The sequence below is a fragment of the Panthera uncia genome (genome assembly GCF_023721935.1).
Source record: "Panthera uncia isolate 11264 chromosome B3 unlocalized genomic scaffold, Puncia_PCG_1.0 HiC_scaffold_1, whole genome shotgun sequence".
NCBI lineage: Eukaryota > Metazoa > Chordata > Mammalia > Carnivora > Felidae > Panthera > Panthera uncia.
In genome coordinates this window covers 4209951-4231741 of record NW_026057582.1, presented here as the reverse complement: position 1 = coordinate 4231741, position 21791 = coordinate 4209951, and the positions used below count along the sequence as shown (strand labels likewise).

General features: G+C 59.6%; 1 protein-coding gene across 2 annotated transcripts; it reads left to right on the top strand.

Annotated features, from left to right (window-relative positions):
- The first annotated feature begins 7762 nt into the window (after positions 1–7762).
- On the top strand, positions 7763–15430 carry DLK1 (delta like non-canonical Notch ligand 1). Of its 2 annotated transcripts, XM_049612142.1 has the most exons (6): positions 7768–7984; positions 9286–9349; positions 9860–9990; positions 12709–12850; positions 14470–14749; positions 14975–15430. In XM_049612142.1, the coding sequence occupies exons 1-6, from the start codon at positions 7918–7920 to the stop codon at positions 15215–15217; spliced, it is 927 nt and encodes a 308-aa protein (XP_049468099.1). In that variant the 5' UTR covers positions 7768–7917; the 3' UTR covers positions 15218–15430. The 2 variants fall into 2 exon arrangements, with proteins under 2 accessions (XP_049468098.1, XP_049468099.1); XM_049612141.1 differs by having other exon boundaries at positions 7763–7984; positions 14470–15430.
- Positions 15431–21791: the final 6361 nt, after the last annotated feature.

Here is a 21791-nt window from a genome sequence, read left to right as displayed (position 1 = left end):
TCCTTCCTTCCTTTTTTCATCCCTCCCTCCCTTTCTCCTTCTCTCTACCTTCCTTCTATGAAAAGTTAAAACAAGACTCTAGCAAACTAATCTAGAAAGCCTCTGACTGACTCCTGCCCTCCGGGGGCCTGGAAGGTCCGGATGTGGCCTTTGGTGACAGAGTCTGGTGGCTTGGACCAGGGTGGTGGTGGTTAGGGTGGAGGTGCGGGAGAGCCATTGTTCGGAGGTACGACCCCCCAGGACTTGGCGCCTGTGTGCGCATGGTCGGGTCAGGGCTGAGGGAAGAGAGGCTAGGCCTTGGCTTGGGCAATTGCAGGGCTGTGGCAGCCCGCGAGGAGGCCTGGGGATGACCCATGAAGATGAGACTACAGGGCGAGCAGGGAGAGGCCAGGGCGAGGAGGAAGAGGGAGAGAGAGGGAAGGTGTCCAGCCCCAGGAAACTGTCTCGTGCCCCAAATTCCACCGTTGCTGACACAGGAAACAGAGGGCCACTCCCTCGGTCCCAGCCAGAATCTTATTCTAGTGACACGAATTTCTTGTCTGTTTTGAGTCTGTGGGCTTTCTGGTCAGACCTCAAAGGCACCGTTGAAAGGAGGGAACCTGGGGCTCCTCAAAGCACCACTCACCGTCAGTTTTCCGGGTCATTCTGGCAGGGTGCCAGGCCTCAACAATCCGGTCCCACTTTGCCAGCACCTTGCTGTGTGACCTCGGGGACATCGCTCAGCCTCTCTGGACCCCGGCATCAAGTTCTGTGGCCAACGGGGGTGGGGGGGGAGCCCTACAGATGGAGGGAGAGGAAGAACAAACATTTTTGTGCCGGGATCCAATTAAGGCTCAACCAGACTTGAGTTTGGGCACCAAGAAACCCCATGTGCGTTGGGCGGGGGGAGCCAAGGTCAGCCGGGGCTGGGTGTCCCCTGCCCCCCATCCCTAGCTGAAGCTTGGCTGTAAACAGCTAGGTAAGGCCTCTGGAGGCGAGGAGCGTCACCATAGGAACAGGCTCTTGGAGTGTATACACAGAGAAGCCAGGCGCTGGGGGGGGCGGTGGGCAGGGGGGCGGGTAACAGCGGGGGTGCTGGCTGCGGTCTCCCTGCGTGCGCCTGCTCCCCACATTCACCACACCCAGTCACAGAACGCTGAGGCCCTGGTGAGGAGAGAACAAGGTGGGGACATCGCCACAACCCCACCTAGGACACAGGGTCGTTCCGAAGGGCCCGCGGTAACCCTCGGAGAACACTTGGTACCTCGTTCATTTATTCATTAATTCACTTAATCCACAAACACCTCGTGGGCAGCCCTGTAGGCCCCCGGCTGCCGGGCATAGGGCTGAGAAAGGCGCTTCTGGCCACGCCGAGGTCAGACACACATGCAAAGTCCGTTAACGCCAGGCGGGAGGATGTGTCCAAGGTGGGTGGTGCTGCTGGGAGTGTCTGGGACGAGAGGCCAGAGGCTCGCTGGTCTCCAATCCCGGGCCAGGACACACGGCAGGTGGACCGGAGGCTGTGGCCGGTGGCAGGGGAGGCCTGGGAGGAGGAGGGCAGAGAGGAGCCAACGCAGGGCCCTCTGACCTCCCACCTGCCTGTCCCGGGGCCCTGCTTGGGCACCGGGCAGGGCCTTCCCTCGCAAGCCATCCCTAACGCTTAGAACGGAGTAGCACGGCGAAAACATTTCTGAATATAATTGAATGAAGACAGTAATGCCTTCTTACAAATAAGAGAATAAATATAGTACGGGAACATCTTAAATTCCTCGAGAGCCATGTGTTTTCACATCCCTAAACTTGACAGGTACATCAGGCCCAGCCAGGAGACACAGCTCTTTTCATAAGCCCCAGACACGGGGATGGGGAAGGTCATGGTCCTGTCATAGTCCCGCCATGGTCACCCTAAAAACCCCTAAGCTGGAGCTAGGATGGGGTCCTCCTTCCAGAGGCTCAGGGCTTGAGAAAAGGATTTCACCTGTTTCCTCTCCATCACGGGGCACTTTGTTGGTGCCTCTGAAGGGTTCGGCCGGCCGGGCCCTCCGGTGGAAGGGGGTAGGCAGGTGCTGCAGGGGTCGGGTTGGGGAGGGCTGGCCCAGTTCCCAAGCCTCGCCGCAAGTCTGGGCAAGATGTGTTCGTGGGTCAACCCTGGTCCGAGAAAAGGGAGACAGACTCCTGTCCCTCAGGTTGTTTGCCAGGGTAAGGGAGGCCGTCGAATATTTAAGAATAGTTAAGAGGGCTTTCTCTCCAAAACGCTGAAGGTTTTGTAACCCTTTCTCCAGCCTGACTCAGCCCCAGTCTCAACGAACAGCAGCACACTGTGGCCGTCTCCTGTGTGTGCCTACAGAGGTCCCGCCTTGATGACCCTGGCGAACGAACTCCTACACACCCCGGAACACCCAGTCCCGGGACCCCCACCCTCCAGGAGGCGCTCAATCTCCCTTCCTGCAGGCCTGCTCCCCTTTTCTTACCGCCCTCCCTTGACAGGCCTCCACCTCAGACGCCTCTAAACGTGAAGGGTCCTCAAGCCCCCGGCCCTCGGAGGTGAGGGAGCACGCCACTCCATCGCTGAACATCCGGTCCTGCCCCACCCCCAAGCAGAGCCCCGGGCACACAGTAGGAGCTCAGCCCATTCTGAGTGGATGAAAGACAGCATTTAAAAGAAGTGAGCCTCCGTGGTATGGAAAATTAACTTCTGGGAATTTCTGACAGGCTAAGTGATGAAAAGACTCCTTTCTCCTCTAGTTGTGATACCCTCCCACCTAGGTGGGACGAGTTTACCTATGAGGTGTGGGGGCGGGGCGGGGAGCTGTTATTAACCCTTCTGGAGACCCCCAGAGCTCTCCACCCACACAGCATGACTCAGTGGCGCCCTTTAAGAGGATAATTTGATTGAGGAGGGGACAATTAGACCCACGAACGTGACATCCATGTCGATTCCAACGAGGAGGGAGGCGAGAAAGATCTATTTTTGAATGCTCCCATCCGATGGGTGGCGAGAAACGGGCTGCGGTCTGGGGGGGAGGTGCGACCCCTCGGAAGTCACGTGGCCAGGCCACCGCCTCCCCCGGGGGGGACACGTGCACCCCCAGCTCCCTCGCGAGCCCCGGCGCCCCGGAGCCCGTCACGCGCCTCCCCGGGCCCCGCCACGAGGCTTGAGCAGCAGGCGCGCCTCCACCTCCACGGCCACGGTCCCCGTTCTCCGCTCGGCCGAGCGCGCAGCCACTTCAGACTGAAGAGGCTTCTCTCTGATTGAACTCGAAACCAAGCCGTCGTGCTCGTGTTCTCGAGCCTAAATGTACCCGGGTGCGCCTCTCACTTCCCTCCACCCTCCGCCCCCGGGGCCCCCTCCCCTCCGCGGGAGAAAAGAGACTGTCTCTCTTCAAAGCTGAACTCGCTTGCTTGGGGAAAGAATGCGGATCCGATAGTGGCTGCCGGGCGGCTCCTTGGCGTTTGCACCAAGCCCTCGCGAACCACTCCCCCCCCCCCACCCAAGGTGGCTGCTCGGGGCCCCCACCCCCTCCAGGGGAGGTGCCCTCCGGTGTTCCCAGTGTCCTCCCTGCCCTGCCGCTGAGCAGAGAGCGGGGCGTGGATTCCCTGCTACACGCTGGCTGCACACCTGTCTCAGAACCGGGCAGCCTCAGTGTGCTGCTCATCTCTGAACCCGGGCCTTGCAGGGCCCAGCCAGCCCGGCTTCAAGGAGGCCCCCGTAAGAATCCAGATCCAAGGGGACAATCGGGGAGAGGAGGAAAAGGCAGGCCCCGCCTTCTTGCCTGTAGCCCTCCCTAATTCAGGGGCTGTGGCCCGGTGGTGGGGAGATCCCTGCCCCCACTGTGTCCAAATTCCAGTTCCAGGACTCTAATCAGAAGAGCTAAAGCTCTGGACGCTGGCCCTGCCTTGTCAAATGGGCAGGCTCTTTGGGCAGGGCTACGTGTCTCAGACAGGGCGAGGGAGAAGCTGTGTCCTCTTCGGGAGGCAGGGTGGAGAACGCATGGTATTTGGGAGAGGGAGAGAGAAGAGGGAACAGAGGCACCTGGGGGTCTTTGCTGGGCCTCAGTTTCTCTGACTGCATCACGTCCCATTAGGCCCGGACCGGTGGGAATGCAGAGACCTCCAAAAACCACAACCCAGTCTGGGCAGAAACAAAGCCTCAGGCTTTGGAGATTCTCAGCTGTAGGGGGGTGCACAGCAGATGTCAAGACGGGGTGGAGGCAGAGTCCCCCCCCCCCCAGCTGCCTTGCCCCCACTGTGCACGCCCAGGACTAGCTGGTCTCCGAGGCCCCTCCAGCTGGACCCTGCTGGGCTTTCTTGATCAGCAATTCTGCCTTTAATCAAGTGGTCTGGTGCTGGCCGAAGGCAATGTCAGTGTTTGGAGAGGGGAGGAGGGGAGAATGGGCGGGGGACTGTCTGGAGACAACATTTCTTCGGTGGCCTCCGAAAACTTGCGCCCCTCACCAGCTCGCTTGCTGCCGGGTGGAGTAAGGCCCCAGGGAGCTGGCCTCTGGGCAGAAGGGGCAGAAGGTTCATGGGGCTGCAGGCAGAGCCAGCTTGGCAGAGGGAAGGAGCCCGGCTTGAAGTTCAGGAGTTGCGATCCGGCCCCACCGTGGGCAGGTTTGGTCCCTGATACCTGTGTACCCCGCGGGCCAAGCCACCCTCCGCAGCCAAGCATTTCCTGAGGGCGGGGGCTGCTTGCCTCTTTTGTGATCCCCTCTGTTCTTTGCGGGGGAGGGAATGACAGGGAGGGGAAGGGTGCACAGATAAAGGAGGGAGTCGTCCTGAGTCCTCCTGCCCTCTGGGTCCGCTTGCAAACAGCAGGTGCTGACTTCTCCCCGAGGGACCCGGTTGGCATTTTCATGCTCTCTGTGCACAGCCTTGAAGCTGGTGACTGTCACCAACCTCCCCTCTCCCCACTGCTCCTAAGCTACCCTTTCTCACTGTCTGCTTGCTGAAAAGAAATCTCCAGTCTCCAGAATTTACAAACACTTTAGTGAGACCCACTGAAAGCTCCAGGCTTACAGGTCTTGAAATGGCAGGAAAGACTCCTCCCAGCAGCGGCCCTGCAGGGGGCTCTAAAGAGAGCCAGATCAAGAACCAGTTCCAGAAAGAACTAGCCCACTGGGGTGGAGGCCCAGAGGCAGCTGGTGGAGGAAGGCAGGAAAGGGCCAGGCCTTGTAAGTACAGTGGTTTTCTACTTAGGAAAACCCAAGTTCCCTTTGGGGACAGGTGTGGTCTCCCTGCTTATAGACAAGGAAACGGGGCTCTGAGGGGCATAGTGACTGGCCCAGGGCCCTCAGCAGTCAGGGGATGGAACGGGGATTAGCGAGCAGGTGCCAGCCAGCCAGGGAAGTGCCCTTTCAGCCTAAGCCCCTGACATTTGGGCATGAATGCCCTTGGGTGAGACTGCCCTCCTCAAGCCTCCCTCCCTTTGCAGAACTGGGGAGGGCAGCGGTGGGAAGGGACCGAGGTTGGGAAGGGAGGGGTCTAGATGACGGTGTACGCGATGGCCCCGTGGGTCCCCCACACGGTCCACATGGCACCTTGGCACCTCGTGACTTGGTCTGGGCGGAGGACCTCACCCCGGGGCCGCTCAACCCAGAGATCCCCCGCCCCTCCTCAGTGTCTGGCTGAGAACCCAGCCCTTCCCAATCTGCCCGCTGTGTAGGATAATTTTGGAGGCTGAGGTCAGGGTCCTTGGAGGGAAGAAAGGAGGGGGGGTGGTCAGGGAAGCTGGGGCCATCTCCATGCAGTGGACAGTTGAACCTCCAGGCCTGGCCTGTCCGCCACTCTCGTTGGAACCCCCGGGGCCTTGGGCAAAGGACCTTCCCTCTCAGAACTCGTTTCTTCATTTGAGAAGAATCCCTGGGAGAGATGGGGTAATGGGAAGGAAGGGGCACGGGGTGGGTGCCTGGTCGGGGCAGCCCCCCCCCCCCCCCCCCCCCCCGCCTGTTGCTCAAGTGGTTCCCAACGGCACCCCCCACCCCTACTTGTGGGTCTTCCGCAGAGGAGAGGAGAAGAGAAGGAGGAGGCACCTTCCACAAGGGTGAAGGGGCGGGGGCTTCGCTTCAGCCTCTGTGGAGTCTCCACCCTGGTCAGGCGCCCTCTGGCAGCTGTTTCCTCTGGGAGCATAGACTCCGGGCCTTAGCGCCCCCCTGTGCCTGAGGACTCCCCGTGGCCTGTCTTCCCACACCCATCTTGAGGACAGAGAGTATGTCCTCAAACCTGCCACCACCCCAGGAGATGGTCTGAAGGCCAAGGCCCCCCACCCTAAGACCAAAGTGGCAGAGATCACCCTCCCTCCCCACTGCGGGAAAGGGGAGGCTGTGAAATGGGTGGGCACCCACCCCCTGCACCTGGGGTCTCTGTGCAGATTAATCTATGTAAATGAAGCATAAATAAATGAACCCTCTAAAGGCCATGACCTCCTGGTACCCACCCTTCCCCAAGAAGTTAAACACCTTTCATCTCCTTCTATCACCTGTCCCTCCCCCCCCCCCCCCCCCCCCCACTTCTGTATTTCCACCTCCAGCGGCCTGATCAGAATAGGGCCTGGAACATCCACCCAGGAGAGTCTCTAAGCCCAGGCTGGGGGCTTCCCCCGCCCAGCTCTTGGGAGGGGAGGATCTCTGGCAAGGTCGGCCTCCCCACCCCACAACCCCGTGACTCCTCTGGAGGCCTCCCAGTGGGTCTAGAATATGTGCCGAGTGCTCGCTGTGCAGCTGTGTGTGTGTGTGTGTGTGTGTGTGTGTGTCTGCATGTGAGCGTTCTTGTGAGCTTGTCCACCTGTGTCACTGTGGGCAAAGACGGATGGGACCCGGCCGGCCTGTGTGTGTTGGGCTGGACCGCATGTGTGTGTTTTGGTGAGCGTGCAACCACGAGCCTGTGATCTGTGGGTTTCGGGGGACTGGGCGTGCGTGCCTGTCACTCTCAGGTGTGTGGCTGTCCACACGTGTGGGAGGTGCCCAAGGCCCTGATTGTCGGCCGGGGGGTGGGGGGGAGGTGAGCGGGTGTCGTATGTTTGCAAGTGAATTCGCATGTTCAGGTGTGCACGTGGCTGGGCACGTGCCTCTGTGTGGCCAGGCTGGGGCACATGTTGAAGGATGCCCGGGGTTTCATAACCGTGTGTCCGCTGGCCTCTCCGCGTGCCTGTGACTGCGCATGTGGCGCCCAGGACTATTTCTACAACCTGGGTTTGCATCGCAGGGCGTGCCGGTGGTGCAGTGTGTGGGTCTGCGTCTTCCTGCGTCTTTAGGGCGAGGGGCAGGGGGCTACGAGGCTTTCCATCAGTGTTCTCCCGAGGGCGCGTGTGTCAGGAGCGTGTCCTGCGTCCCCGGAGCGCGCATTTGTGTCTTCCCGGCCGTGTGAGCCATGGCCTGCGTGCTCGGGACCTTGGCGATAAGTGTTTTGGTGTTTCTCTGCGTGTTTCTGTATTCCGAGCGCGTGCTGGCGTCTTCCTGGGGGCTGCGGCCCAGCCCCGGCTCCGTCCCCGCCGCTTGTCCTAAGCGGGCCCGCCTGTGCGCGCCCGCGGGCCGTCCCGTGTACAGGACGTGTGCCCCTCGCGCGCGGGGTACCTGTGCCCGTCTAGCCAAGAGCGCTCCGCGTGCGCGAGCGGCTTTCCGGGACGCCGCAGCGGTGGGGGGCGGCCCCGCGAGGGGCGGGGGTCACCGGGACTGGCCGGCGCCGGCCCCGTGCGCGCGGAGGCGGGGGCGGGGGGCGGGGGCCGCGGGGGGGCGGCGGTACGAAAAGGGCGGCGCGCGCGGCGGCGGCGGCAGCTCGGCGGCGGCAGCGGAGAGCGCAGCGCGCAGCCCGGTGCAGCCCTGGCTTTCCCCTCGCCGCGCGCCCGCGCCCCCTTCCGCGTCCGCAACCAGAAGCCCAGCGCGGCGCCCGGAGCCGGACCCGCGCCCGCGCCGCTCCCGGGACCGCGACCCCGGCCGCCCCGCGATGACCGCGACCGCAGCCCTCCTGCCCGTCCTCTTGCTCCTGCTGGCCTTCGGCCACAGTGTCCATGGTGAGCCCCCCACCCCCACCCCCCACGCCGCGGCGGCCCGGCTCGCGCCCCCTCCGGGGAAGCCTGCGACGCCACCTCTGCCCCCCCCACCCCGGCCGCCCGGTGCCCCGCGCGCCCCGTCCCGTGCGCCCCGACTCCGGCCCGTCCCGCCTAACCCTAAGCCCCGCGCGGTGCCGCCTCGCCCTCCCCGCCAGCCTCGCATGCCAAGCCTCGCCCCGGGGTCCCGGGGGCAGGGGGAGGTGTGGGACCCCCGCCCCCCCCCTCCCCCGCCGCCGCCGCCGCAGCCCCTTCCCGCCCCGCAGAAGTGGCGCTCGCAGGGGTGTCGGTGCGCAGAGAGAGGAGGTATGGAGAAACGAGGTGATGATCGGGAGCCCTGTGTGGAAATGCTCTGGGGTGCAACTTTGGGGTGTCGCGTGCGCGTTCGGGACCAGGTCTGTGGGGACAGCGGGGGGGGGGGTGGCTTGGCCGTCGCAGCCCCAAATTCCCACCGAGGCGCCCGGCGCGAGCCCCTCCCGCGTGGCGTTTCTCTAGGTGAGGGGCTGCGACACTTCAGTCTGCGGCGGCCATCTGTCTCTGACAGGGAGAGAGTTGCCCCTTCCCGCAGTGCCCCCCGCCCCCACTGCACCAGTGCTCGTGGTGGGGGGGCTGTCTGGAAAGCTGGGGAGCTAGACGAAGGAAATGCACACAGTAGGCGCCTACGAAAGTGTCCGGATGTCTAAACAGTGTCAGAATTGCAGAAATCTGCTTTGCAAAAATCCTTGCGTCTTTTAAATATGATGAGTCTGGGGAGGGAGATTGGGGGGATTTGACTTGCGTGCCTGGTTTAACGGGGATTAAACCTTTCACACGATCAGGATGCCTTACCTGCCGGGCTGCCAGGTGAACCTGTCTGGCCTTTTCCAAAGCCGGATGCTTCAGAATCTGCTCCCCATTTTAGCTCACTTTGCAAAAGTGAGGGTTTGGCTGAGTGCCCAGGGGTCGAATGTCTCTACTCACTGTCTCCCCAGCCCTGCGTTTAGCGTTTGAGGTTTCATGATTTTGAGGCGGGGGAGGAATTTAGGTGTCCGACCTGCTCCTGAGAACTAGGCAGTGTCCTGTGATCACCCTGTCACCAGGAACGTGGCAGATTTTTTTTTCTGAGTGGCCTGACGTGAAGCGCCTACTGTGTGCGAGGCTGGTGGGACCGCAGAGGGTCTCTGGCTCCCTCCAGGGAGGCCTTGGGCCCTTTGGGCGAACATGGGGCTTTGCCCTGGCCTCTGGGGCCTTGAGGGGTGAATGGTGTAACCTTTCTTGTGCCTCAGGAGCTGAGTGCTTCCCGGCCTGCCACCCCCAAAATGGGTTCTGCGAGGATGACAATGTTTGCAGGTAATGGGGTGGCTCCCCAGAGGCAGCCCGTAGGAGGTCAGGGCAGAATCCTGGGGAATCATGGTGTCAGGCAGAAAAGGGGGGGGGGCTTGGCCACTGGGCTGCAGCAAACAGCCTCCTCGCCCCCGCAGGAAACTGGTGGGAGGGTAGCGAGGGAGAGAAGAGGGCAGAGGGCTGGAGGATGGGGAGGGGGGGACAGCCACAGCTCCTGTCTGCTGTCTCAGAAGTGGGGTGTTGGGAGAACCCCTTGCAGGGTGAGCCCACTGCAGGCCACTGCGGCAAAATGCAGCGCTCTGCCAGGCTCTTGGGGACCCCTCCGTCTGGTCCTCTGTTTAAGTTGTCCGTTCAGGTGTCTGGTGTTTGCTTCCTGCGACCCGCTGGCCTGGCACTGTGCAAAGACCCCCAGGGGATCTTGGCTCCACAGAAAGCAGCCTGGGCGCCCCCTCCACCCCTGCCCCCCTTCATATGTCCCCCTCCTTCCCCCCCCAACCCCCCCCCCCCCCACCGCAGGTGCCAGCCTGGCTGGCAGGGTCCCCTGTGCGACCAATGTGTGACCTTTCCCGGCTGCGTTAACGGACTCTGCGTGGAACCCTGGCAGTGCGTTTGTGACGACGGCTGGAATGGGAAGCTCTGTGACATAGGTTGGCATGTGCCCCTGCCTGCCCCACCCCCATCCCTGCCCCCCCGCCCCCAGCCGCCTCCTCCCAATTGCCTCCCCTCCCCCTCCCGCCTTATTCCCACACACTCAGGGCTCTGTATGGTAATGGTGTGTTGATACACTACCCCCTGGTACTTGGAACCTCCTAGAAGGTAGGGACTCAGTTTTGTTCTCCTCGGCACAGCACCAGCACCCAGAGAAAGCACTTTGGGGAGGAGGGCTGTCGGGGATCTGCCTGTTGAGTAAAGAGGCGCACAATCAGCACAGGCCACACAAAGCTCAGAGGGTGGAGACCTGGGCAACCTGTCTGGGTCACTAGAACTCAGAGAGGGTAAGGAAATCTCTGTCCTCCGTTACCCTGAGCAACTGAGAGCTGGTTGCCACTACGTTTTCAGGCTGCAAAATGTCCGAGTCCATTCTCGTTTGGGCAAGCTAAAGTCCTGAAAAGAACTCCCGGCAGAGTGGGTGGCTGCCCCGGGGCCTCTGTCCCTCGGTCCTCAACGTTAGCAGAGACCAGGGGTAGCGAGAGGGAAGTCGAGGCTCGAGGAGGTAAAAGGCTCTGCTTAGGGATGCGTGAGAGGTTATCGGGAGAAAAGCCAGCGAAAATCCCTTCCCCTGGCCCCAGGAACGGGCTACTTCTCATCTGTGGCCACTTCTGATCCCCTCCCTTAAGGAACATTCGAGAGCGTGTTTGACTGCTGCGTCATAGCCGAGGCGCTCTGCTTTCCTAATTGAGCCCCCACCACAGTCTCAGGTCCTTAAAGCACCCCCCCCCCACCGCCAAACGGTGCGAGATTTTCTCCGCAGCTGACTCACGCTCCACAGCTCTGCTCCCCCTCCATGGCACCCTCTGGGCTGCCTCGTGACCCAGAGGGTCTCCCCCCCCGAAAAAGCTACCGCTTGGGATCAGGGCTTTTCGCCCAGAGCCCACGCTCTTTGGTGTCTGGTTCGGGGTTGCCTCCCATGGAGTTTTCCAGACAAAATGTCCCCTCCCCACTGGGTTGACAAAGCCTCTCAGCTTGGGACGCTGGGTCCAGAGGAAATAGCCCTCCGGATGATTGTCCCCCCCCGTTCCCCTTTTCCCCAACCCGTCTCTGTCTCTGAGGCTGTCAAGGCCGCAGCTGCCGCCCCAGACAGAAACCAGCGCCCCCCACTCCCCCCCGCCCCCTGCCCCTGGCATCTCTCTCCTTGCCTCGGCTTCATCTACCCTCCTTTTGGGCCGGAGGCCTGGGAATTGGGAAGAGGTGGGCTCATCCTCTGTGCGTGAGGCTAGATGCTGTGGGGGGGACGAGGGGGGTGGTCGGCAAGTCTTTAGCTTAAATTTAAGATGCCAGTGACAGGGTTGCTGGGAGCCCAGGACTGGGAGCCCGTTGCTGAGGCCTCACCTGCTAGAACCTTCCCATGATGATAAAACCTCTTTACGTTTCCTTACACCAAGCCGGGCTCGCAGGGGACGCCTCACGGCTCTGGATAGGCCGTCGGCATGGCATACAGGCTTTCCCTTATGGATGGATTGCCATCTTCCCTCCACGAGGGGTGCGGGTCTCTTTAAAAGACAGAACGAATCCGCGTGTGTGTGGCCTCAGCGTCGGGGACCCCCACCCATTCGGCCTTAAGCTGCCGGGTCTCTGGCTGGCCCCGGCTTTGTATTTGGCAGATGTAGGAGCCCGAAGCTCGAAGGGCCCCCGGGGACTGGCCAGGGCGAGCCCCTCCTTTTGTACGTGGGGAAAGTGAGGCACAGAGCGGGGAGGAGCGGAACCCTGAGCCCGGCTGGAGCCAGGCATAGAAAAGGTCCCTCGCGGCCCTGCCTGGGGGCTGGGGTCTCCGTCAGCGGAGAGCCCCTGGCCCAGGCCCCTTTGTTCAGCTGTCCCTGGCTTGCTGAGCCCCGCATAATGAAGTGTGCATGACAGGAGGTGGAAAAAGGCGGTGAAATGTAGCAGTGTTCATGGAAACCCACACGGACAGGAGAGCACTCAGTACTTCTGATTTTGCTGCCTTCAAAAGATACAGCCTTTTTATCGCAGGCCCCTTCGTTCAGATCCTGAGCGCGGAAAGAGCGACCACCGGGAGGCAGAGGCAGTGGTGGGGCTGAATCCGGTTTCTCGATTCCCGACAGGAGTCCTCACATGTCTCGATTTCCCCCCCGCCCCTCTGTGATGAAGGACAGCTGGTGTTTCTAACAGCTGGGCCGCACGATTGCCCTGACTGGCAGGGACCCCCCCCCCCCCCCCGAACCAGGAGAGGCTGAAAACTCATCTGGGGGAGGAGCCTGGGCCTGGCACACGCCGTTTTGGGGGAGGGAAGGGGTCTGCGGTAAAGGTCACCCTCCTGGACCGAGCGGGTGAGCTGGTGCCAGGACAGGGGGACGGCTTTCCTGGGTTGAGGATCAGTGAGCGGCCGTGACTTTCTGTGCCTGTGACCTGACAGGAGGGAGGGAGCCCCTTCAGCACCCCCCTGAGCTGCTTGCCTACGGCAGAGTTTTGGGGGGTCGCTACGTGCTCTTGCTCAGGACTCCATTCGGTGACCGCTGGCAGTGAGTGGCCACAAACAGAGACATCTGGCGGCTGGTCCCCGCTTGACCGGCTGGAGGGCTCTGTCCCTGCCCCCACCCAGAAAGCTCTCCTTCCAGCCTGTCCCCTCCCCCTCCTCCCTGGGGGAGGGGGTGGGTCACAAAGTCCGCTTTTCTCTCCCCGTCCCCCAGATGTCCGGGCTTGCGCCTCAACCCCCTGCGCTAACAACGGAACCTGCGTCAACCTCGAGAGCGGCCACTACGAGTGCTCCTGTGCCCCTGGGTTCTCGGGAAAGGACTGTCAGGAGAAGGATGGGCCCTGTGTGATCAATGGGTAAATATTCTTCCTCACTCTGTGTGATCCGATGAATGCTGCTTTGATTCCTGCGTCACACCCCCAAAGACCCTTTCAGCCTAGCCCAGTTGGACCTGTCACCTGACAAAAGGCCAAGTAAGTGCCTGTCCCTCAGCCCCACGGCTGGGGGAGGGGGGCGCCCCAGATCAGGGTGCTTGCGGGGCTGTGTGTGATCTCCGTAATTTCTGAAGTGACCCCCCCCAAGGTGATTTCCCCCTCCCTCGGATGCCCCCAAGTCCCCATGTGTGTGCGTGAGGGCAGACCGGCTGCAGAGTCGGAGAGGGGGGCTTTGGCCAGCGGGGTGGGCGGGGAGGACTAGCCATGAGGGTGGGGGGCGGGTCCAGCTCTTAGCGACCCGCAGCGGAGCAGAGGCTCTGGGACTTTCAGGGCCGTGGGCACGGCAGTCAGAAGGGACACTTCTGCAAAGCAGCAAAGCACTTCCGGCCCTTATCTGTTTAGCTCCACGGAGCCCACCCGGCCCTCAGCTGGGGCTTAGGCGGGGCTCAGGCCGTTGCAAGAATGCAAACAGAGGGGGTCTTGGGCCTGAGCCGGGGGAGGGGGGGTGTGGGGATCGAGCTGGGGGGCAGAGGATATAGAAGCTAGAGTATAGAACCAGCTTATCTTGACTGGGCATTCCAGGGAGGGCGTGGGGAATCCTGGAGCCCTCGAGGCCACAAACAGGCATTTTTGTAGCATCCAAAGATCAGTGTTCAGAGAGGGTCGGAGGAGAGGGGGTCACAACCGACGTCCACGTCTGCTTTTGAGCGGGAAGGGAGAATACAGAGCGAGACCTTTAAAACGTTTTGCTTTTTCTCTCCCACCAACTCGAACCAGACTGTCAAAATAGAACCCGAGGTCCTTGAAGTCCCTCCAGAGCCCAGCTCCTAGGCAGCCTTCACCCCCTGAAGCAGCGATGCTGATTTCTTGTGCTTAGAGCCCCTTTCTTCCCTGGGTTCTGGCATTTATCAGATGACAAAGGGTCTGCTCGTTTAAAAGCACTTACGTTAAATGCTCCTGTGCTCTGCTTTGAGCAAACAGTTTCGGTCTGGAAGCCGCACTTGGGTGAATGGACCACTGTTAAACAGCCGGGCACAGGCACCCGGCCGGGCCGGCAGAGACAGCCCGGGGGTTTCTTTCACTCTGAGTGTCCCTGAGGGTCTCCAGTACAATAGTACGCAGGCTCTCTCCTCGGAAAATAGCGATACGAGTAACAATAAGGCGGGGGCCGTGTGGTGAGGGGACCTGGGTGGGGGGTGGGGGGCAGGCTCTGCTCTGCCCAGCGGCCCCCGGGGGAGGGGTGGAGCTAAGGGAGGGGGCTCCCTCCAGCCCTGGGTCATCACTAACTTTGCCTCTCTCAGCCTCAGTTTCCCCACCCGTCCACCAGTGACTAACCACCAGGCCTCTGGTCGGAGAGATGACTTAAGAGGTGGGAGAGGAGACGGGCATCGGCTCCGGAGGTCAGGCGTGCGTGCGTCCGCCCCGGACGGCCCCGTGAGCCCCTCGCGGACAGGGGCCGCGGCACCCGGCGCCTCCCTGGGCACCTCCGTCCTAGGCCAGCCCCCGAGGGCCCTTTACCGTGTCCCCCTGTTGTGTCGCAGGTCCCCCTGCCAGCACGGAGGCACCTGCGTGGATGATGAGGGCCGGGCCTCCCATGCCTCCTGCCTGTGCCCCCCTGGCTTCTCAGGCAATTTCTGCGAGATCGTGGCCAACAGCTGCACCCCCAACCCGTGCGAGAACCAAGGCATCTGCACCGACATCGGGGGCGACTTCCGCTGCCGCTGCCCTGCCGGCTTCATGGACAAGACGTGCAGCCGCCCCGTGGGCAACTGCGGCACCGACCCGTGCCTCAACGGGGGCACCTGCCTGCAGCACACCCAGGTGAGGTACGAGTGTCTGTGCAAGCCCGAGTTCACGGGCCCCACCTGTGGCAGGAAGCGCGCGCTAGGCCCCCAGCAGGTCACCCGTCTGCCCGGCGGGCACGGGCTGACCTACCGCCTGACCCCCGGGGTGCACGAGCTGCCGGTGCCGCAGCCGGAGCACCGCATCCTCAAGGTGTCCATGAAGGAACTCAACAAGAGTGCTCCCCTCCTCTCCGAGGGCCAGGCCATCTGCTTCACCGTCCTGGGCGTGCTGACCAGTCTGGTGGTGCTGGGCACCGTGGGAATCGTTTTCCTCAACAAGTGCGAGGCCTGGGTGTCCAACCTGCGCTACAACCGCGTACTTCGCAAGAAGAGGAACGTGCTCCTGCAGTACAACAGCGGGGAAGACCTGGCCGTCAACATCATCTTCCCCGAGAAGATCGACATGACCACCTTCAGCAAGGAGGCGGGCGAAGACGACATCTAAGCATCCCCACCGGCCCCTCTGTATTCGCGGGGTCCCGCAGAGCTCACTATATGCGGTCTGTTCTCATCTTTGTGGTGGAGTTTGCTATATTCTGTGTCGAATCTGGTGAACGCTATGCTTCCGTATATTACCTTTGTGTTGCCGTGTGACAAAAAGAACCCTCTTTCTCTCTCTTAATGCATGATCGAAAAATAATAACACGAGTTTCATCTTTAAACGAGTAAAACGAAATTAAGTATGTTATTCTAAACTCTAAACTTAACGTAAAATCAAAAAGACCAAAAAAAAACAAGGCAACAGAGCCGGGGCTGGGTGCCGACGCCCCTCTCTCTCCGGGAGGGGACTCGGCCACGGTCCTCGTGAAACCATTACGAGTGCCGCGCATGACCACTCACTGTGAAAAGGCAAAAATCTCTTTCGTTCGTTAATGTTCACACGCCACATCCAACGTGCACTCACATCAAGTCCAACAACCGCAACGCTTAGATCTTTCTGATTGATTTGAGATTTTGCGGAGTGCAGCGGCCGTGTGTCAGACAGAGAGAGAGCCCCGGGGTCGGCTGCTGGGGGGAGGGAGGGGGCCAGGACCCCCTCCCAGCCCTGCCACTAACTCGCTGTGTGATCCTTGGCGAGCTACCCCCCACCCCGACCGCAACCCGTCCCCACCCCGGGCCCGACTTCGGCCCCTCTCGAGGGAGGGGCTTGAACGCAGTGACCATCCAAATTCTCTCTGGCTCTAAAACTCTGAATTAGGAACGAAGGGGTACGAACCAAAACAGTTCCTGACCCGAGAAATTAGGATCTGATGAGGACTTAAGTCTCATCCCAGGATCCACAGGTTTTGGCCTATCCTGGATGCAAACTTGACGTACTGAGATTGATCGCAACTGCCTTTCTCGAAATGGAGGTGGGGGGGTGCCTCCTGGCCCGCTTTCCGTCTGGAAACGAGTGGCCCCCTTTGAGTCACAAAGTGTGGTCTGGAGTTGCCACTTGGGCAGCCCCCACCCTCCCAGATTCCCAGCACTTTACCTTGTCTCCTACCCCGTAGATTAGATAGTCCCTCGAAATTTAAATGCACCTCTAACCGCAAGTGCCCCTGGCAAAATCTGAGCAGCAACACCGCCCTCACCGAGGTTTTCACAGAGTTTAGTGGAAATTGTTGCTTGTGGGGCGTTTTCTAGTTCTGTGGCCAAAGGTACCAGACCTGGTCTACACAGCTATGGGTTTAATTTGTGTTGCTGAGTTAACAACCCTCAGATCCTGAAAGACCTAGCCAGCTTCTGAATTATAAATTTGACTTCTTTTTTATTAAAAAGAGCATCTATTTTTTTTGCAAAAATAGAAAGAAACGGGACAGAGCTCTGTTTAGCTTTCCGGCTCTTAGGGTCGGGCAGCTAAACAGCCCTTGGGTACCAGTGAGAAATATTTTGCTTCTTAAATTACTTGGATAGGAAGCTATATACTCTTAGCTTGATTATTACTTGCTGTGTTTACCTAGCTGCAAGTACGTAATTGCTACATTATCCTCACCATCTTCCTGATCATTCAGTTCACCCCACACGCATAGACTCGCGCCGTCATCACATAGCCATCGACATCACCGTCAGCCACCGATCACTGTCACATCCCTGGCCACGCCCCCCAGCTGCCCACGGCCCAGCCAAGCCGCTGGCCCCGTCGCCCCCAGTCCCCGAGCCCCTGCCCTCCCCTCCCACCCCACCCCCACCCCGCCCCGGACTCCGATCGCCCTCACCCCACTTCCCTCCAGCCCCACGTCATTCACGTATCACCTCATCCCATCTCGAGTTCGTTTTCAGACATAAAAAATTGAAAAAAGACAAAAAAAAAAAGAACCGTTGGCATGCGTCAGGCGGGCGTCTGGCACCCCGCCTGGCCTCTCTCGCGTGAGACCTTGACCGAGTCTGCTAACTGTTCTGATCCAGTTCCCCCACACACGAGATTCTGAGATTGGCCCCAGCGATCCAATTCTCTGTTCCACTCTTCCCATCTCCGTGCTGTCGAGGACGGCCCGTCCCCCCTTCCCGGGGGTCGAGGGAACGTATCCCGCTGTCCTCGACTAGCTCCTCATCGATTCACCGACTCGTCCACCAGCCATTTGATCAGGAAGCATTTCGGACACCTGCTGCGTGCAAGGCAGTGTTCGGGGAGCCGTGCGGCACGCAGGATGAGGGGCCGTCGGGGGGGGGGAGCGGACACGCCCGTGTCCCCAGGAAGCCCAGCAGTGCAGGTAAAATGCCGTGGGAGCGGAGAGTCCTGAACAGACGCCTCCCTTAGGGCCTGACCATCTTACCTTCCCACGAGACAAATTCTCTATTACCAGCGCACGATGAGGCCACCCCGCCCAAATTCCACAGCGCCCACTCGCACACGTCCCGCGAAATCAGAACAGTGTCCGCAGCCTCGACAGGGTCTTCACGTCGTGCAGAAATGGTCCATTCCATCCTCTATGGGGTAACCAGATTCTGCTGAGAGTGTCGGGATCCCTGACTGCCCATCCACACCTCGCGTGTGTTTGGAGTAGTGTGTAGTTTACGAAACAAACGGAGAAGCTCAAAGACAGCGGTCTGAGACATAATCACCAATTCGGTCCCAAAATTGAGAGAGGAGGAGGCGTAATGATCTTTCTGTCACCAAAAAATTTCAAAAATGTCAACGGCGCTCTTTTTAGCTTTTCCGTTTACTAACCAGGCAAGCAAAAAATTTTGTTTATTGAAAAATAAACAAAACCCAAGGGCTATTGGTGTGTTTCTTTGATTTGTTGTGCGCCCGGCTCCGGCTGTCCCTGCCCACTGGTGGCCTTAGCCCCGAGCAAGAGGGGTCAGGGGCCCAGGCTTGGGAGGGCACCGCTCTGGCCCTATCCAGCCCTTCCCACGTGGCCAGGAGACCTACGGGCTGAGGGATGAGCCCACCCAGCCCCTTCCAGACACACTCTCTCTGGGTGCTTGGAGCGTGGGAATTTCCGGCCCTGTCGGCCCCACCCCGAGGGCCTGCGAGGGCCTCTCCCCTGCATCTGTTCCCGACGGTGGCTGTTTGTGGGTGGGGTGGCTGGGGCTGGAGCTCCAGGGAGAGGGGGTGAGGGGCCCAGGGTTCCATGCTTGAGCACGCCAGGGGGGGGGGGGTGCGGGGGGAGGGCCAGCTCTCCCACTACGCACCGGGTCCTGGCCCAGAACCCCAGGGGGTTTGAGAATGCCACCCTGTTCTGGCCCTTCCAGAACTCAGTGAAGGTAGAATCGCCCAGGTGAGGGAGCAGAACGGATTTTGTTTGATACTGAGGGGCACTTGGAGCTTCCAAAAGTCGGCACATCAGTCTAGGAGCCCCATGGATAGTGCTGACTTGGGCCCCGCACGGGGATAGGGGGACTTGCCTCTCTTCCAGTCCTGGCCTCAGGCCACGGGTTTACACCCTCAGCTCAGTACAGCCACCCCTTTGAGTCCCCATGTCGTGTGGGCAATGCACGTGCCTGACCACCCACCCGAGAGGGGCCGGCCGGACCCCTCCCCCCGGACACAGGAGCTGCGGCCCAGTCCTTGATCCCTGCTGGCCCAGGAGGTGGCCCTGGGGCAGGGTCCCCTCCCCACTTCCTTCCACTGCCTGCCCTTCCTCTCCAGGGCTGTCCTCGGCCAGGACACTGCCACTGCCCACCCAGCTGTCCAGCCAGGACCCGGGTGTCCCCGAGACACCTCCCCGCTCAGCTCTGTGGTGCTCTGCTCTCAGCTGGTGTGTGTGTGTGGGGTGGGGGGTTCCCATTAAGGCCGGGGACACACAAGAGGGACAGACAGGGGGTACACCTCAGAGATGGATGCTGTTCCGAAAACTGTAAGAAAACAAGAGAATAAGGTTGAGGTAACAGATGTAGAAACTTCTAAGAAAGGGATGAATTTTCCGGGAAAACATCTATTAACAAAATGTGATCGGGAACAGACCGATCACCTGGGACAAGACCCCCCCAGGCGGGCCAGCTGTCAGTTACCTGACTTCAGGTCCCCAACATTTGACCCTTTGACTGAACAGGAGGTGCCCAGGCAGAGACACGGTTCTGGAGCCATGAAAAAGAGAAGGGGAAGACTTTTCGATTCTTTTTCAAGGCCAGGAGAAACCTGCCAGAGGGAATGGAAGGAAAGGAAAGTCACTGTCCTTACTCTGAATAGAGAGACAAAAATCCTCAGGAAAATAACAAATCAAAAACAGGCAATGATTTAAAAAAAAAAAATCATGACCAAGCAGAGCATTTTCTGGGAAAGCAAATGTCATTTACTCTTAGTAAATGTATTCATAGGCAGCGAACCCTGGAGGGGCCTGGGAGGCACAAAGCAACGGCAGATCCCCTTAGTCCCGTTAGCCGCCCCCCCCCCCCCCGGGTCAGCCAGGTGACCTGGTGGAGAAACCCAGACAGAAGATCCCAGGCCCGTGAGCTGCGAGCTGTGACGGCAGGGGCGAAGCATGGCTGAAAAGGGGAGTCTGGACTGAGTGCTGTGGAGGTAGGCAGTGAGGAGGGCCCAAGAATGGCGAAGGCCCAGAAGCGGGGCAGGTGGGGTGAGTGTGGGTGACTGTGGCTGCAAGAGGTCCCTGCGCGGTGCCCCAAGTGCAGAGCCAGCCGAGGAAGATCCCCATGAACTCCAAGTGCAAGGAGACTTGTGGGCAGCAGGTGACTGGAAGCTTCCTGGAGGACAGTGAGGCGGGGGCACAGCTGAACAGAGGATGGAGAGAGGCCGGGCCCCCAGCCCGGAGCAGCCGGCAGGGTGGCTCCGGGTAGGAGCTGGGTTCCACCACAAGCCACGGGCGTGGGGACGACCGCTAAGCCCATGCGTCTGATGTCAGGCCCTGTGGCTTTCTGGCCTTTAGCCACTCTCTCCCACTGCTGAAGAAGAAAGCATTCGCCCACACCTCCCACCCAAGACCCTCAGTAGTTCACAGGAGGGAGGAGGTAAAGACCCAGCCACCCCAGTCGGTGGGTCGGGGGGGTCGGGGGGGTCGGGAGCTCCCAGCTAATTCGCAGCTGCCAGGGGCTCTGCTTTGAAGTGCGTTTGGCCCCGGATGTGGCTGTGCCATGACCACGGTGAAGGTGCAGACATAAGACTGGACGAAATTTCAGCCCAAAACTAGATCAAAAGAAAAAAATATACATATGATACCAGTTCAAGGGAATCGGTGCTAAAAGGAACTGGATAAAATACTTTCCTGATTTTTTTTTTTTTTTAAATCTAAGCAACTAGGAAAAAAGGACACATATCCTTAATGTCACAAAGGATGTCTGTCTTAAACAATGTGTAGTATCCCACTGGTGATTAAAGTCGAAGGCAGGTAAGGCCGTGCTTTATACAGCAGCTGAGGGCTCGGGCTGTAGAGTCGTAGAGGCCTGGCTTTCTGTGTGGCTCTGTCCTTGAGCCTTCTACCGCCTGCATTTTCACTTGCTCCTCTGCAAAGGAGAAGCGTCACGGTCGGCTCGGACAACCAGAGCAAAATCCCGTAGACCTGGGGCTCACACAACAGACACTTATTTGTTCTGGGGTGGTTGGGTTCCAGCGAAGGCCCTCTCCGTGGCTTCCAGATGGCCGTCATCCTCTGTCTTCACGTGGCAGAGAGCGGGACAGAACGCGACCTCTCTGGTGTCTTCTTACAAGGACACTAATCCCATCCTGAGGACCCTCACGAGCTAATTACCTCCCCAAGGCCCCAACTACAGGGACCTCGGGACACTGGGGGCCCCCTCGGGACACTGGGGGCTTAAGCTTCAACATATGAATTCTGGTGGGGGAGTTGGGGGGACACAATTCAGTCCACAGCAAGCCGATGAGGACAGCAGTTCCTACCACTATTGTTCTAGAACTTCTAGCCAATGTGATAGACAAGCAAAACAAACAAAAATTGAGGCATTACTATTGGAAAGTAGATTAAATGATGATGATGATTTTTTTTTTAAGTAGGCTTTATACCCAGCCCAGAGCTCAATGCGGGGCTTGGACTCACGACCTTGAGATCAAGAGTCAGACGCTTGGCTGAGGCCCCTAGATTAAATGATTATTAAAGATGATATTAATGTCTGCCACGAAAACGCAAGAGAATGACCTGAAGGTGACCCTACATATAGAAAAGCCTGAATACCAATAACACGTTCAAAACATATAATGATGTAAGACCCCGATGTTATAAGGATGCTAATTACTCCCCAAAATTAACGTATAAGTTTAATGCTACTTATTGGCGGTAGATCGCTCGACACTACGGGTCCTAAGGTTGATCTGAAAAGAGTGAAGGGGTAAGAAAACCAGAAGAAGAAACCGTGAAGGGGCAAGTCGCACCATCAGGTATGAAAACCGAAAGCCACACGAATAAAAATGGCGTGTCGTGCACAGAGCCCTGGTTTTCTGAACAGGGGAACAGACAGATGTCTGCGCGAAGGGCAGTGTGGTAGGAATCTAATCTTCAGCCCCACCTCCTTGTTGACAAATGTGGAAACGGAGACAGGAGACGAACTAGTTCAAAGTGCTCACCGGAGGACAACTTTGTCCCTCGGGACACGTTTGGCAATGTTTGGAGACTTTTTTCATTGTC